General features: G+C 28.4%; 2 protein-coding genes and 1 long non-coding RNA gene across 4 annotated transcripts; 2 read left to right on the top strand and 1 right to left on the bottom strand.

Moving 5' to 3' along the window:
* Positions 1–6,021: 6,021 nt before the first annotated feature.
* LOC124918648 (APO protein 3, mitochondrial) lies at positions 6,022–7,667 on the top strand. The gene is made up of 2 exons (XM_047458693.1): positions 6,022–6,475; positions 6,807–7,667. The coding sequence occupies exons 1-2, from the start codon at positions 6,099–6,101 to the stop codon at positions 7,624–7,626; spliced, it is 1,197 nt and encodes a 398-aa protein (XP_047314649.1). The 5' UTR covers positions 6,022–6,098; the 3' UTR covers positions 7,627–7,667.
* A 2,503-nt stretch (positions 7,668–10,170) lies between these two features.
* Positions 10,171–12,864, bottom strand: LOC124918650. The gene is made up of 2 exons (XR_007097497.1): positions 12,727–12,864; positions 10,171–10,676 (listed from the first exon to the last, which is right to left on the bottom strand). It is a non-coding gene; the product is annotated as an uncharacterized LOC124918650 (long non-coding RNA).
* Positions 10,556–11,557, top strand: LOC124918649 (ethylene-responsive transcription factor ERF114-like). Of its 2 annotated transcripts, XM_047458695.1 has the most exons (3): positions 10,556–10,709; positions 10,808–11,179; positions 11,256–11,395. In XM_047458695.1, exons 1-3 carry the CDS (start codon positions 10,556–10,558, stop codon positions 11,264–11,266), a joined length of 537 nt encoding a protein of 178 aa, XP_047314651.1. In that variant the 3' UTR covers positions 11,267–11,395. The 2 variants fall into 2 exon arrangements, with proteins under 2 accessions (XP_047314651.1, XP_047314650.1); XM_047458694.1 differs by having other exon boundaries at positions 10,808–11,557.
* Positions 12,865–17,677: the final 4,813 nt, after the last annotated feature.

The following is a 17,677-nucleotide window of genomic DNA, read 5'->3' on the forward strand; positions in this document are numbered from 1 at the left end:
AAGGGATATAAGGACCCTTACTATTATTTTTAGTATTTTCATTTATGCAGACTCACCCCAGATTTTATGTTTATGTTCAAACTATCTTTTTTTTTTGTTTTTAACAAAATGACCACCTATTAGGACAACTCATCATCCTTTAACCATTTATTAGAGAATATTCAAAATCAGACTATATGTGATTCTGAATATTCTATTTGGAAGATTATGAACGATATTGAATGTTTTCCTTCTCTCACCTCATGACTCTATGATCTTTCTTCTCCTCATTTATGTCTCTTGTCCCGAACCCTAATTTCACTTCTTAGGTTACATCTTAGGGCGTGACAGAAACTTCTTCTTCGAACCATTCTTCTTTGAATTCATCAAGAATGACAGCCAATAAGAGACATTATAAAGATCCACTATGCATATATAGTGGAGAGATTCTAGTACAACCATATCTTTTATAATACTAACTAGGGCGAACTATTTTGAATGGAGCACGTGTTGAACTATCCTTAGCAACAAAAATGAAGACGGACTTCATTGATGAGTCTTGTACTAAACCTAAAGATCCACAAGATGTGATACTTTGGAAGATGATTGATGTCATAATGAGATCTTAGATCATTCATACAATTGAAAAGAAAGCAAAAATTAATTTTCAGAGTGCAACAACATCAAAGGATTTATGGCATGAAATTAAGTCTAGATATGAGATAGATAACTAGCCAACTCAATACAATCTAAAGAAGGACATATGTACAGCTAAAAAAGGTAATCTTTATTTTGAAGATTATTATTCTGAAATTAGATTGTTATGTGATAAGTAGTTACATTTACAGTCACACCGAAGATGTACATGTGATATGAGTCAACAAGATTGTGTAAGTTGTAAACTAGAAAAAAGTTATAATGGATTATGAGAAAAGAAATATGCTCATTTTTCTTATTGGTTTAAATGATTTTTTATGAGAATTTGATAGATTCAATACTGGACATAGAATCAACCCATCTTTATACAAGACATTTACAATGTTTCTTAATGTTAAGAAGAAGAAAAAAATATCAATATGGAACATGACACATATACTTCATCCATGCTTCTGAAAGAAAATTCCTACAACAATCCTAGAAAAATAGAACTGAAAATGTGAGACAAAGAAATAAAACATAGATGTGTACACATTGTAACATTAATGGTCATCTTAAGGAAGGATGCTACAAAATCGTGGGTCACCATAAATGGTGGACAAACAAGAGAAGGAAGAAGACATGTTCATGTAAAGCTAATGCAACACATTTTGATGAAAAAATTAAATCAGTACACATTTCAAAATCTCAATACAAAATATTTAGAAATTTATGAAGACTGTCAATGAGAAAAATGATTAAAGAAAAATGATTAAAGGGCAAGCACATCTAAAGGAAAAAGAAGTTGCATTGATCTTGATTTCGCTTTAGGTAAGTCTTCGAACTAAAAAAAATTCATATAAACTATTATTGAATTGAGCATGAGTTTAAATGATCTGATGAAAAAAATGTTTGACTACTTGATTCAGGGGCAAATAATCATATATGTAACAATAAGAACCTTCTAACTGAAATTAGACAAACTGAAAAAAAAATAAGGTATCTAACAGATTGTTCAAAAAAAATTATAAATGAAACTGGTAATTTGGTGTTAAATGATAAAATTATTTTAAAAAATATACTATATTCACCTGAATTTAAATACAATTTATTATCTCTTGCTAAATATTCGTTTGAACTTGGAAAAATGATTGAGAATCTGTTTTTTTGTTATTCTACAAACTAATTTAATGTAAAAGAAATAGTTTCAAAAATTCGTAAAAAAAATTCTGTTAACGGTTGTTACAAGTGCACCTCAAGATGTGAGAATTCTTCAAATAAAATATTTAATTTCATTTGTTCAACTTGTGAAACATGTTTACTTTCAAAATCACATCATTTACCTTTCCCTACAAGCACAAGAACAAGCACAACTATGACAAAAGATGTTAATTCATATAGATATGTGGGATCCTCACAAAGAGGAATCTTTCACAAAAACACTTTATATGTTAACAATTGTTGCTGATTATTTAAGATTCACTTGGATTTTTCTTCTAACTTATAAAATTCTTGTGTTCAACAAAATTTAAATTTTATTTTTTCTAGTAAAACCTCATTACAACAAAACCATTAAAAAAAGTTAGAAGGGATAATTGAACTGAGTTTGTAAATTTGAAATGTACAATTTTTTTGAGCAAATGAGAATAATTTATTAAACATGTGTTTATACATCACAACAAAACAGTGTTGTAGAGCGACGACATAAACACCTTATTGAAGTAGCTAAATCATTAATGAGTTATTCATGTTTTCTTATAAAGTTTTGACAATTTTCGCTATTAAATTACCTATTTGATAAATAAAATGCCCACATCAATATTGAATTGGACAACACATTTTTATGTGTTAATGAAACTAATTACACTATGCTGATTTTTTTTTTGAATATCTATACTATATGATTAATACACGTCCACAAAAATCAAAGCTTGAAAATAGGGTGATTAAATGTGTATTTATCGGATATCCTTCAAACAAAAAGGGTTATTTTTTATACAACTTTGATTTGGATTAAATAATTACATCTAGAGATGTTATTTTTTTATGAAGATATTTTCTTTTTAAAAAGTCGTAACCATCACAAATCAATACACAAATTATGATCACATTATTTTGTCTTCTGATCACAATAATATTTCTAATGAAGAAACATCACAAACAATTGATAAATTTACTTGTAATGTGTTCATTTTAGAAAACTCTAAATTAATAGACATTGATAATAACAAAGTCAAATCTAACTGTATTGAAAAAAAAAATTAAATGAGAATAGTACATATTATATTTACTTAGAAAATATTTGTAGAAGAAGTTCTATGATCGGATCTGCTCCAATTTGAATGCAAAATTATATTGAAAACCAAGTTGAAACAAAAAATAAACCAAAAAGAAAATATACTCCTAAATTTTTTCATTTTCACATCTCTAACACAGATTAAGAATACATATATGTTTTTCTTATTAAATATTTATCTTCACAAAACTCCTTAAACTACAATCATGCATCTAAAGATCTAAAGTGGATCAAAACAATGAATGATGATTTAGATGTTTTGAATTTAAATCAAACTTGAGAAATAATTGATTTACCAAAGGATAAAAAAGACAATTAGTTGTAAATGGGTATGCAAAACAAAATTAAATGATGATGGTATTTTACACCAATACAAATCGTGACTAGTTGCAAAAGGATATAATAAGAAAGATAGAATAAATTTTCATAATTGTTTTGCACTTGCAGCCAAAAGTGTTACTGTCAAATTATTTATTATTTTAACAACAAAAATGACATTTACACTATATATATAAAAATAATGCGTTATTTCATGAAATCTTGAGGAAATATGAAACTACCATTGGGTTTATACAAAACCCAAAACATGAAAAAAAAAATAAAGCTTGCAAATTTAAACATTTATGGTTTAAAACAAGTTTCTCTCGTGACACTGGTATATAGAATTATTTGTATTTTTTATAGATATGGTTTTAATAAATCTGAACACGATCATTGTTTGTATTTCAAATAAAATGATTATAGTGTAACAAATTTATTAATATATGCTGATAATATATTGATTATATGAGATAATCTTATCGATCTCATCAATTTTTAATCGAGGATTTAGAAAATACAAAAAAAAAAATTAAATTGAAAATCAGCTAAGAAGAAAATGTATATATATAAATCAAAGAAAATATATTATTGATTTAATATATGATACTTGAATGATGGGAGGTAAACCACTAAAACGTCAATGATAAATTATACAAAATTAAAGAATGAATTTCAAAACTTCTTCAGAGAATCATCTAAATATCGAAGACTAATTGATAAGATTTTATATTTAAACTAAACACTCCCAAATATTTCATATGTAGTACACAATTTTATTAATTTATGCATAAATCACTTATATGTCATTGAAATGATGCTATTTACTTTCTAAGAAATCTAAAAGAAACTGTTTTATTAGAATTTTTTATTCTTTTCAAAACAAAATATATTTTGAAACATATTCAAATTCAGGTTGAGATTCTTGTATTGAAACTAGAAGATCTATTCCATGTTTTTTTTATTTATCTTGGTAATTCCATCTTACCTATAACATATTTCAGAAAATCATATTTTTTATAAAAGAACAAAACATTTAAATATTAATTATTTGTTATTTTGAAATCAATATATATTTAGTTTTATAAATCCACAACATGCAAATACGAAAAAGCAGGTGATTAATATTAAAAAAAAAAAGCACTTGATTTCCCACAATTCAAGATTTTGAGGACTCCTTAGTAAGAGGTTCATCTTGAGGGATATTGAGATAAGTATTATTATAAAATTTTATATTTTAATAATACTAATGAAATTTATCTATTTTATAAATAGTTATAATTTTATTTTAAATTCAATTATTTCATTTTAATAAGTTAAACGATATTTTTAAATAATATAAGATAGTTTAAGGGTTAAAGTGATATTTGTATATGAAACTTTGCCCCATTTATCGGCCCTATCACTTATTGTAACTTTTTTATTTTTCTTAAATCATTTATATTAGTTCAGTTCTTTTTCTTGTTATTGGAGTTTTTGACGATTCTATTCATATTTTTAAGAGATCTTACATGAGTGTATCCTATCTCCATTTTACGAGTAATCAATAATAATAATAATTTTGTTTATTTAAACGCTTTAAATTGAAGTATATGCATGAATATGAGGTAATACATGTTTTCTATATTAAAAGAATAAATAAAAATAAATAAAAATAATAAATGATAAATTTGTGAGATTAATATTTTATTTTTTAGATAAAGACATTTGAGTATCTTGTGCTTTATGAAATAATAGACATTTTATTTCGTGTTTAAAAAACACCTAATTAATATATGTGCCTACCTCCGGGGTCTCAGTGACAAACATTAACGTGGTAGTATAACAGGGTATCTTTCTCCGTTTCAAAATGCTAAAAATAAGAATAAAATGGCGGTCTTAAAGACCCAAAATTCTCTCTCTGTCTCAACTCTATGAATCTTCTTCCTCCCAGCCAACATTTCTTTGTTCATCACTTTCCTATCAAAAACCAACTTCTCATCATCATACCCTTCAACTCAGCCAAATAAACTTGATAAATATCACCAAATCCAAGTTTCTTTAGAACCCTAAAATGTTTCAAACCCAATTCACCATCTTTATCTTTCACTAATTGAATTGCATCCCATCGAAAGTCATTTCCTTTATGAGGTTTCCATATGTATGATAAATTTCAGAAAATACCATCTTTTAAATGCTAGTGTGGTTAGAATAACTGATTGAACTCAAAATGTTATTTTCATTTCCTTCTTCTCCCTGATCTCCTGCATCAACTTTGGACACTGAATTTTTCTTTGGATTCATTTCATTTGGGATGGAATCTGATCTAGTGACAAGTGCTTTGATCACTGAAACTAAGATTAAGAGATTCAAAATTGCATTTGGAGAGTGTTCATTATTCAATTAAAATTAATTCTTGATTTCAAAATAGAGTAAAGAAGGAGAATGAAACCGTTAATTGAATAGATCGCCAACGCGAAATAGTAAAAATTTAAGACGAAATGTAGTCACCTCAGCGCTAATCATAAAAAAAAATTGACCAAAATTAAACAATGTACAATTTTTTTTAACAAGAAGAATTTAGTTTAAAAAAAATGAAATGTTAGGATAAATTTAAATTTAAAAAAAAAACATATTTCTTATATTTCAATTAAAAAAAATGAGAAATAAATAGAGGAAATATATATATAAAAGTAATAAAAATCAGTTTTTTTATTTATTATTTTCTTATATATAGTTTTAAATAAATTAATTTAAAAATAAATAATAATCACAATAAACACAACAAACATAAAACAAAAGAATAATGAAGAACAAAAGGGAGGTTCCAGGTACAGCCGCCTCATCAAATTCACGGCAAACGAATCGCCCCATTTGAGACAAAGAGGCAATGCATCGAAGGATCCTATCGGAAATCTATTCAGTGAAGAAATCAATTTCAGATAGAATCTCGATAAGAACCCTAATTTCAGGCGGCGGAGTTGAAGTTGATGATGGAGATCCTCTGTATACAGATGTTCCAAGGCCTCTTAGAAAGAAATCCCAGAGAAAACCGTATCAAACCCCCATGAAAGTTCTTGTTCAAAGAGCGAAACAAGAAAGAGAAGCTCGAAAGGCGAATCCATGTCGAAGGCTTGAGGAATCTCCCGATAACGGGTTACTCGTTCCTGAACTCATTGAAGTAGCTCATCGAGTTTTCCGAGCCAAAGAATCGCTTTTGTTGGGGATTTCTAAGCTCCTCCATTTCGTTCCCGTCTTACGTTGCAGGTATTCAAGCCCTTTTCATTGATTGATCTGTTTTTGTTTGAATTTAGCAATGAATGTCGTTTCTTTTGATTCTGCTCTTGGTCAAGACCAGTTCTTGGTTACAGGGTCAAGAACTCATAATTTGGCATTGATAGATAACCTATTTATGATTAATTTATGTGATGAGACTCTAGAATTACTGTTTTTGCATCTGGGTATTGATCAAGATGAGATATTTGACTGAAAAAATGTGTTTCCATAGAAATTTGTTGCCTGTTTCTCGTCTTGATTTGGATTCAAACCTAGATACAGGGCACCCTGTATTCTAATCTCAATTTGCATATCTTTATAGGCACTGTTTTGAAGTTCATATTGGCAAAACTGGGCATGAGATCCGAACCTGCACAGGGCCAAACAGCGGTTTTCGAAGCTCTAAACACGAATGGAGAAAAGGGAGAGCTAGTGATGTAATTTACTTCCCCAAATGCTTCCATCTCCACGACCGTGTACTAAAACCTCGAGTCATCCACGATGAAAGGCGCGCGACAAAAAGAATACCAGCCATCTTAGAGCTCTGCATACAGGCCGGACTAAACATTGAAAAATACCCAACAAAGAGGAGAACAAAACCTGTCTACAATATTGAAGGAAGGATAGTAGATTTCGAACCTGAGACGAACAACGAGGAGGATAACAGTTTTGAAAAGGTCGAATCTTTAATTGGTACAATAGATTCGAATGAAGAAGAAGACGATCAAGAGGTTATAAGTGTTTCAACATTGGCGTCGTGGAACGAGATGTTATTAGGTACGAAAAAGTTGATGGAAAAGTACAAAGTTCATACTTGTGGTTACTGTCCAGAAGTTCAGGTTGGGCCAAAAGGACATAAGGTGAGGATGTGCAAATCGTCTAAGCATCAATCACGCGATGGATTGCACGCGTGGCAAGAGGCGACTATGGACGATTTGGTGGTTCCCAACTACGTGTGGCACGTGGTTAATCATCGTGATGTTCGTCCTTTGGATAACAACCTAAAGAGGTTCTATGGAAAGGCCCCGGCTGCGGTTGAGCTTTGCGTTCAAAATGGTGCTCCTATTCCTGAGGAATACCGAAGCATGATGAGGGTTGATGTTGTTCGCCCTGGCCGTGATGAAGTTGATCTAGTCGCATGATGTTGATGAATAAGGGTCCCATAAATCTGATTTTTTGAAAATGGTCCATTTGGATTAAACATAAAAGATACATTATGAGATAATGTTCCATTAAATATGATAAACATATATATTTGATTTATTAAAGCTAACACACTTACACATTTATCTTTTTATGAAAAAAAATTGTAAATTAAAACATTTTTTAAAATAAAATAAAATAATTATATATAGTCTCATTGAATTTGAAATAGTGTAGGTGAAAAAGAAACAGTGATGATAGAATAGTGGGATAAGTCAACATTTGAGTAAGAAAATATTGTCAAAGTTCTGAATTGAACATGCCTAATGTGGGACAGTGTGACACACATATATAATGGTTTTCCAAGTTTGAAAAATAAAGATTCAATTTTGCTTCTTTTAAATAATTCTATAAATCATAGTTTTTATTATATGATTAACACATTTGTATATATATATATATATATATATATATATATATATATATATATATATATATATATATATATATATATATATATATATATATATATATATATATATATATATGATGAAGACCCTTTTAGAATAGAGCAAAGGATCATAAATCATTAACATTCATTTTCAAGAAAAAAAATGTATATATTTTAACAAATATAATGAGCATATTTTGAAAATTTTAATTTGTGTTTGCATTTTATACTTAATTGAGTTTTTAGTCAAATAAATTATTTTAAGATTTTTTTATCACTTTATTTACTTTTTATATGAAAAAGGCCCAATGTGATCTGTCATATTTCTTCTTTCTGCCAAACTGTCTGTTATCACTAAAATACTCATTTTCTTTATTTTAAGTACATTTATAATTATTTTTCAAATAATCCGAAACTATAGAATGGGCTAATTGGGCCTGAACAAGTAAACCCTTAAAAAAATACATAACAAATTAGAAATGTTAATTAAACTGTATAAAATGTTAGATATTTTTAATTTTTATTGTAATTATTAAAATATAAATAAATTATAAGTTAAAAATAAATATTATTATATGATATAAAAGGAAAAATTCGCGCATGGCATGCTTTTCTTTTTTTTTCTACATTGGCTTCTGTAAAATATGATAATAATAATAATAATGTCCTTCCATTTTTTTCAACAGTTTACTTTTGACTTTGTAAATAAAATTGAATTATCTAATCTGACAACTAAATTGTTTACATATTATATACTTATAAATCATAACATTAATTAAAAATACAAACAAAATTAAACATTAAAATGTATATGACATTTTCCTAGATAAGGTAGGTTCAATATTCATCTCCTTATATAGTTGATATTTCGATATATGGATTTTTTTCTGGATGTGCTTGCTCGCGTTCTTTCAAACTTTTTTATTGTCGATAATTTGTTCATCTTGTTATCATTTCCGATAAATGGTGCCTTTAATAAAATTAACTTTTATTTAAAAAAAAAAGGAGAAGAAAAGGTGAAGTGAATGGAATATTTCTTTGGTGCATTTGCACAATAAGCATCAATGACCTAGGAGAGAAAAACATTTTTAAATGAACAATTGTCATTATTTGAAGCATCCAACACATTGAATTATCTAGTCCTCAAAAGAAACATTCTAGAAACACATCCCTTGCACAAATAAAAAATAAAAATTGACCACATTTTCTTAATAAAACATTGGAATAAATTTATTGATGAAAAAAATAAACAGTAGTCGAAACCCTTAAAAGTTCTGACTATATCCATTATTGCAATATTTATTTTTGTCCAAATAATTGGAGAGTTCGTAGTACATATTAAGTTTATATGTAATATAAATTGAATAACTTAAATGCCATTTTATTATAGAACAATTTAGAACATGCATTAATTAACTATAGATCTTTAATGTGAAATATTCATATTGTTTTTTCATTTTTCTTTAATTTAATATTTGTAGTAAAGGGATATTTCAAATATATTCTTTTCACACCAATTGTCTCACACTTAAAGAAAGGAATAGATGCACTCACTTAGTTAGTGTTCATATACTCTTTCAACGATCCAATTTTAGTTTCATATCATTTATATTTTACATTTCATATGTAATAATATTAATTCTAACTATATTGAGATTTGAGATTTTGTATAAACCTAACAAATGACTATTTGGCTTGAAAGGAACGGTAAAACATTTAGTAATCGTTATCGACCGATCGATGCGTTTAATTTATAATTCTACTATTATAACAATAAAAAGTGTTTCATTAAGTAAACCAGTTGAGAGTTGAAGAACTCATTGATCTTAATCTTTTAATGACCTTTTGAAGATCTTCGTTAAAATTTGTTCTTTTTTTTATTATTGGTGAATTATTGCGTTGTACTTTTTTTTAATGTTTTTTCTTTTCATTTTTGTAATGTTTTTTTTCGTTAAAATTAAACGACTCTCATTTATATCATTTTGCATGTACCATTTAATTTTTTTTTTTATGCGAAATACAACTCAAAGAAAACTCATAATAATAAATATAAATTTAAAAAAATTATTTAAAGAGTTTCACTTTTTGAAAAGAAAAAGAAACTTTAATTTAAAGTGAAGTATTTCTAAATAAATAAACCCACAAAACATAATATAGGTTGCCTATTTAATCTCCATCCGAAGTCACTATCCCATCCATTGTCATAATTCCCTCTCTTCCTCTACTTCTTCTTCTAGTTACAGTCCAACTTCCTCCTGGTCTTAATTCATGAGTCTTGACCGTCAAAGCCAATCAAGATCATCAGTCTTGTGATCAATCTGATCAAATATTTCTTCATTATATACATCAATTTGTTTTCAAGCAGTTCATCAAAAGTGGATCCGAGGTATCCCTTCTCATCCGATCATGAATCATCGGAGAAGAGGGAAGCAGAAGATCAAGATCAAGATGAAGAAGATGATCAAACCATCTTCCCTATGTATTCAGCTAGATCCCAGCAAGACATGACAGCCATGGTATCAGCTCTTTCTCAAGTTATAGGCACTAGTCATCCCATTTATGGAAACCCTAATCTTGCTTTCTCTCAATCCATCACACCTGATCACCAAAATCAATCTCAACATCATCAAGGTATATACATATAGCTAGCTAGGGTTGTTAATTTACTTTATTTCTAAATTTAGCAATATCTTGATTATGTCAATATATGTATATGAATGTGAAAAAAGAGAGCCAGCCAAAGAAAAGACACTATAGAGGAGTGAGGCAAAGACCATGGGGGAAATGGGCAGCTGAAATTCGTGACCCGAAGAAAGCTGCTAGGGTTTGGCTCGGTACATTCGAGACAGCCGAAGATGCTGCACTTGCATATGATGAAGCTGCGCTTCGGTTCAAAGGAAACAAGGCCAAACTCAACTTCCCTGAAAGAGTTCAGGGAAGGACTGAGTTTGGTAATTACATCACTACGCGTCAAGATTTGCGCGTTAACATGCCTCGTAGTACTCAACATCCACCGGCACCTTCTCCTCGTCCTCCTCCACCTAGGGTTATTCATCAAGAACCGAGTTATCCAAATCTTCTTCATTATGCACAACTTCTTGGTAATAACCCTTATGATGCTCTTAACTATAATGGGAATTCTTTTACTAACAATTCAAGCTTTTATCATGGGGGAAGCATGCCACTAGCTACCCAACCCTTATCTACTTCTTCATCTTCAGCTTCATCCTCAACATCTCGACAGCAACAAGAAGAAGTGCGAGATGAAGAGACTATGAGATATTTGTCGCGATTTGGAAACTCTTCTTCTAGTTATAACCCTTCTCACCAATGGGGTGATGGTACTTTTGATGGGAACCCGTGAAAACGAGTTCAATGGAAGAAGAGAGTTTTGAAAGTACTCCTAAATTGTGTTGCTCACGAATTCTTCAAACAAGTTTGATTTTTCTTTTAAGACAAAGTATGATATAATGTTCAAGTTACATTTCAATCCTTTTTTTTTTGTAATCACCCGCGTTAACTTTTTGTTTGTTTTCTCAATCATCCTAAATTTTATGAAGTATTGTAATTTTTGCAAGAAAAATCTTGTGTTTGTTGTGTGTTAGATTGATTGACTAAGAATTAAAAGAATTTTCTATCTAATTATATAATTGAATCTTTTGAAGTGAGGTAAATTAACATGACGAGAAGAAATTATTTTGAAGGGAGAACTTATATGTATGTACGTAGTTGTTTATGTACAAAGAACCGGCAAGCCTTTCCGGGTTGTATCCGAAAACATAGAAAGAGATGTTTTTATGTCAGCAACACAAGCCCAAACTTATGTTGTTATCAATATATTATCTTGTTTACTAATTGGAGTTTCGATTTCATTTAAAATCACTTTGGATAGAAATGGGATTCATGACGGTAGAGTATTAGAAAAAAGAAATAATATATGAAATTGAATTAGCGATTCTGCATTAATTTTATTATATATAAATTTTTATTTTAAAATGATTCATGAACAATAGAGTGTTTTAGTAGTGATCTTGCATGGATTTTATAATATTTACAATTTCTCACTCTAGATTCCAACCAAGGATAGTTGAAGTCTTGTTCTTTCAAACAATTACCCAATTAGTTAGATTGGTTGTAGGTTGCCTAATCTATCAATTAGTACTAATTAACTCCTAATTATTAATTAACATATAGAAAGTAAATGTTGTTCATTTATCACTATAACATCTAAAAATGTTGAATATAAAACAGCTAGCTAGTTATATTATATATAGAGAGGTGCCTTAGGTTCGGTGAAAACATAAATTATTGGATTATAGGGAAAACGAGTTTCCATTAATTATTTCACATATAGTTAGCATAACTAAACTAGCTAGGGCGATCAATATATACACAAATACAAAAAATAATCATGAATTGATTGTTAATTTGCGGGTTTTTACTAATTAGACAAAATGTTCTTTTTCTTCTTGGTGGGACAATTTAGTTGGAAAAAAAACGGTCATTGATTTAGAAATCTAGATGGAAAAGATTGTTTTTTTTTTGGACATTATAAGAAAGCAAAAAATTCAGGTAATGATGCATTTAAAATAAAAGGCTCATGAATTAATAATATATATGTATATGCATGTGAATGTGATGTGTGTACCTTTATAAGAGAAGAAAACTCCCATTAATGGATCTAGAATAATTAATATTCCCAGCTTGAATGACACTTTCTATGTATATAGAATTAGGTCAAATATATATCCCACGTAAGCTTGTTTTAGAACAAGTTAATTCCTAAAGAAATGACTCAAATGAGTTGCTCACAAAGATCATGATGAGTATGTATATATATATATATAAATAAATAAAGTAATATTTAATCAAGTATGAAAATGGAGAAAGATTGTGGGTCATGGATTTCGGCTACCTCTCTTACCGTTGACGGGAACGGGACAAATTAAACCTTCGATGTATATATGTATCTAAAACAACAACAATTTTGTTCTTTAAGATAACCGTTGACTTGTACTTGTTAGAGATATGTATTCTCTTTATTGTCTTTATAATTAATAAATATGAATGAAATCGATTAAGATTAAATTTGATTGGTATTAATTTTATTTTAATTCATCTAATTAGGATCATCCGTTTTGAGTAAGAATCAAATATATGACATATTATGGGATTATTTTTAATATAGAATTAAATCTTATTGATATTATTATTTATTTTTTATTTTTTATTTTGAATTCCTGTGTGAGGGTGTCCAAAAGCGGCCACGTCTTACCGAGTCAGCCTGCATGCATCATATCAAATCTCATAGAAACACTGAACTTAGAACTTTTCATGATTATCTTATTAGTATAATTGTTTTGTTTTTTTATTTTATAAAATTAATTCATATATTGTGTTAATAGCTAGGCTAAATATATAAATAAGTTTTGAGTGATATAGTTATTATTTATATTCTATATAACTAAGTTTTTTTTTTTTTTTTTTATAATCAGGGTGAACCCGGTAAGCTTTCGGGTTAGTGCCAGTTTCTAAAATAACAAATTTATTTTAAATATTAAGATGTTTAGTCAAATTTATTGTATTTTTAAAAATTAAAAATTATAGTTTAATAGTTGAAGATAAAATTAAAAAAAAAATATTTAGTTATGAATTCAAATCTATTTAAAAAATCATTTTTTTAGTAACATTTTAAACTAGATGTAAGACAATAAAAAATATCTTGACATTTTTTTCTATCGGATTGAGTAGTCCAAAACTTGGACCGGCCATGCCTATTATTCACCCATTAATTTCTGTAATATAATAATAATAATAATAATAATAAAAAAGGGTCATGTGTCTATATTTCTAAGTATAAAATACTAATTATAATTAATAAATATAAGTTTTGGTAGAAAAAAATAGAAATAAAGACACGGCGTAATTAACTAATATTTATAAGCTTCTCTTTATAGTATTGTCCACACACGTGCACAAATTATAGATTTGTTTGCATCATCATTATATGAGAGAAAGAATAAAGTTAAATATAATAAAGTGAAAAAAATGCAAAAGAAAGATGCGGGCGCCTCTTTTTATTTATATTAATATGCTAGCATAATTTTATTTCCACGTACTTTAGTTAGGAAGAAATAAAATCAACAATTCATTTATTTTTGCATTATCAAAAATGACGTAGAATTCTTGTAACAATATAAAAAAACATTGCATTAGTTGTTGTCGTATTCAAAAAAATGTTGAACTAATAATTCACTTACTTTTGCAATTTTAAGGGTGACTAGTATACAGAGCCGGCCCCGAGGTTTGGACTGCCCTAGCCTCGGTAGAAAAAGTTCGATATACATTTTGTTGTTCTAAGTCTAGTTTTAAAAATTGATAAAAAAATCATTTTTAGTGAGATTTGAACCCATAACCTCGTTAAAACTTTAAAGGTATATCTTGAACTATCAAGCTATAACCATTTATGTTTATAATTATAATAAATATAACTAAATATTTTAATATTTTTAACAAATGGGCTGCCCTAGCCCGAGGGCTTGCCGGGCTTACCCTAAAGCCGGCCCTGCTAGTATATTAAGTTTTTGTTTTAAGTGTGAATGATATTCACTGGATGATGTCCGGGTTTTTAGGTAATAACTATGAAGTTTAGATTAATGAAACGACTGAGATGACAAAAAAATACATATTTGAATATCATCTGATTATCTATCTAGTTGGAGAGAAATTACTAAACTTAAATGATCGTAATAATCCGTTGTGTATCATTCATAATAATAATAATAATATATATATATATATATATATTATTATATTTTCTGATATTTGTTTTGAAAAGGCGGTGAGGTAAGTTAGTTAGTTTTTCTTTCTTCTTAAGAATCTATGAACTCGATAATATGCTGGGTAACTTTTTGTATTATTTTTTTTTTATTTTATAATTTTTTTTTGTGTGTCTCAATTATTTTTATCATTTTTTATATACTCTATCTTTTTTTAAAATGAATAATAAAAAAAATGAGACACCATCATAATCATGTTTAAATTTAAGATTTTTTTAATGAAAATTTAAGTTTTTAGGCCTTGTTCGGATTGAGGTTTTTGAAAAAACCTAGAAAGGGAAAAAAATAATGATTGGTGATGATTTTGAAGAGGTGATGATTATTTTTTATAAAAAGATTTAAAAGATATTGATATATATGAATAAAATAAAAAATAATAATTTAAAATAGAAGGTATTTTAGTTAATAAAATGAGTGATGTGATTTTTGAGAATTGATTGATTGAAAAATTAATTTTGAATAATTTTTTTTAAAACTCAAAAGAAAAGTATACCTTAGAGTGAACGAATATAAAATAAATAAGTCTAGAACAAATTCAAATATATTAAATATAATATTAATATTTTGTAATGAGTCCCAATGAATCTGTCAGCCTATGAGTGGCTTAACGTGTCATTATTCATTCATATATTCAACACGCAGAGATAATGACATAAGTCGGCTCGTTATTATGTTAGTTGGCCAGCCCTAGTTTCTTACTTAAATTTCCTATTTATTGAAAAATAATTTCTTTTTTTTACCTATTAAAATATTTACAATACTTATTATTAATCAATCACAATGTCTTACATTGGAATTTAATTATGTTCTGGTTCTGGGTTTGATTGAAATTAAAAAAAATAGATTAATAATATTTGATATATTTGTCTCTAATTTGAAAAATAAATAATATATATATATTGTTTTTATTAATCAAACAAGGCCCAAGTTCCAAGCATATATATATACAAACCCAAATTTCAATTATTGCGGCTAAAAGCCGCGTCGGCTTAGGCACGCCGGTTCATTGAATTTGAATTCAATCCAACCACCAATTGACTCTCTGGCTCCCACAGGTTTACTTTATTTAATTAATATTTTATCATTATAAATTTTAATTCATTATCATTTGCCTCTAGATTTAATTTCTTTTAGGCTGAATCCTCAAATTCAGTCTAGTTATTAGAGTCAATTGAAATTTTGAAGTTCCAAAGAAAAAGAAGCATGTTTTTAATCAACCAAAGTTATTCCAGAAAACAAAATAAAAAAATTCATTATGCTTAATATCTTTAGTTTGAATAATTTTTTCTTCGCAAGCAATATTTATAAATAAAGAAAGTTTTTATTTTGCCTACCTCTATCCCAATAAGTTTCAATCTGCATAAATATGCTAGAACAATAGATTTTTTTATGTCTTCAATGTGAAAATACTCAGTTTTCATAAGATTTTCTTGAAAATGTTGGTATCTTTCTTTCAAGACTATTCCAGATCAAGGAATAGTGTGAGGGATCCGATCCTTATGGACTAGCGAAAAAGTTTGAACATACGACCAATCGATTGGTTAACAGCCAACCGCTCCACCACTTAACAACGGGATAATTGATCTCATATAGTTTAATTCTCGTTCTCAACACATGATCAATATGACTCGAAGCTTCCTACGTAACTCCCAAAACTTTCTCGTAGTGTCTCCCTTTCATGCCTAGAAAAAATCGTTGCATCTACCTCCGATTTCTTATAAAATATCAGCTGTAGCCGCTAACCGAAGCTGAATATGCAACATCCATCAAAGGTTAATTCATGGAAAAATAAAAAAATAAATCCCCATACACAAAAACAAATTTTTAATAAAAAAATGATTTGATTAACCCCAAACTTATTTAAATGTAAAAGTGGGTTCGAGAATTGATGTGTATTCGAATTATATGAGCTAATCTAGTTAACATTGAACATTGAACTTGGTAAAATGAAATAGACGAATAATTAAAAAAATTCTTTTAAATCTTACAATTTGGGACTCATTATTATTAATGTTATACAAAATGAAAACGACTTCAAACACCAATAACATATTATCTATGTGTCATTTATAAATGTTGTAATCCCAAGAAAAACCCTTTTGCGTTGATTTTACAGAAAAGTTCGATGTTTGAGAATTTTAACATCAGTTTGCGTTAGGGGTGGCCAAACCTACGGATCGGATACGATCCGGTATTTCGGATCGGATATCCGCTTTTATTTTTTTCAAAAATTGCGATCCGTATCCGATCCGATATCCGACCACTATCCGATCCGAAAATCCCGGATCGGATCGGATCAGCCAGCCGGATACCCGCTGATCCGATTTTTTTTCATATGCTAGAAAATTGAAATTGTTCATTAAAAATCTTAAAATTCAACTCATAAGTACAATACATATCAAAAACATAATTCAAATACCAAGATGAAATCAATATTTTTTTAAACAAAAAGACATTAGTCCACCCAAGTGACTCAACATTTTATAATACTTGTAGGCTGCAACCTTGTAGGAAGTTCCATCAACTTTAGTGGCTTCTTCTTCAATGAGTCCCAAAATTTATGAGCTTATTCTATAAAAAAAACAGCACAATAGCTTCACATATTTTACCACAATGATTTATTCAATCAAACATTACAAGATGATGTACCTTGACATTTTTCTAGTTCTGGTATGATAGACTTAAGTCATAACTCTCATCATCAATTATAAAGCTTGGTTGCTCTGTAGTTAAATCTTTCATTCCTACGAAAATCAACAA

This window comes from Impatiens glandulifera, chromosome 1, assembly GCF_907164915.1.
Source record: "Impatiens glandulifera chromosome 1, dImpGla2.1, whole genome shotgun sequence".
Taxonomy (NCBI): Eukaryota; Viridiplantae; Streptophyta; class Magnoliopsida; order Ericales; family Balsaminaceae; genus Impatiens; species Impatiens glandulifera.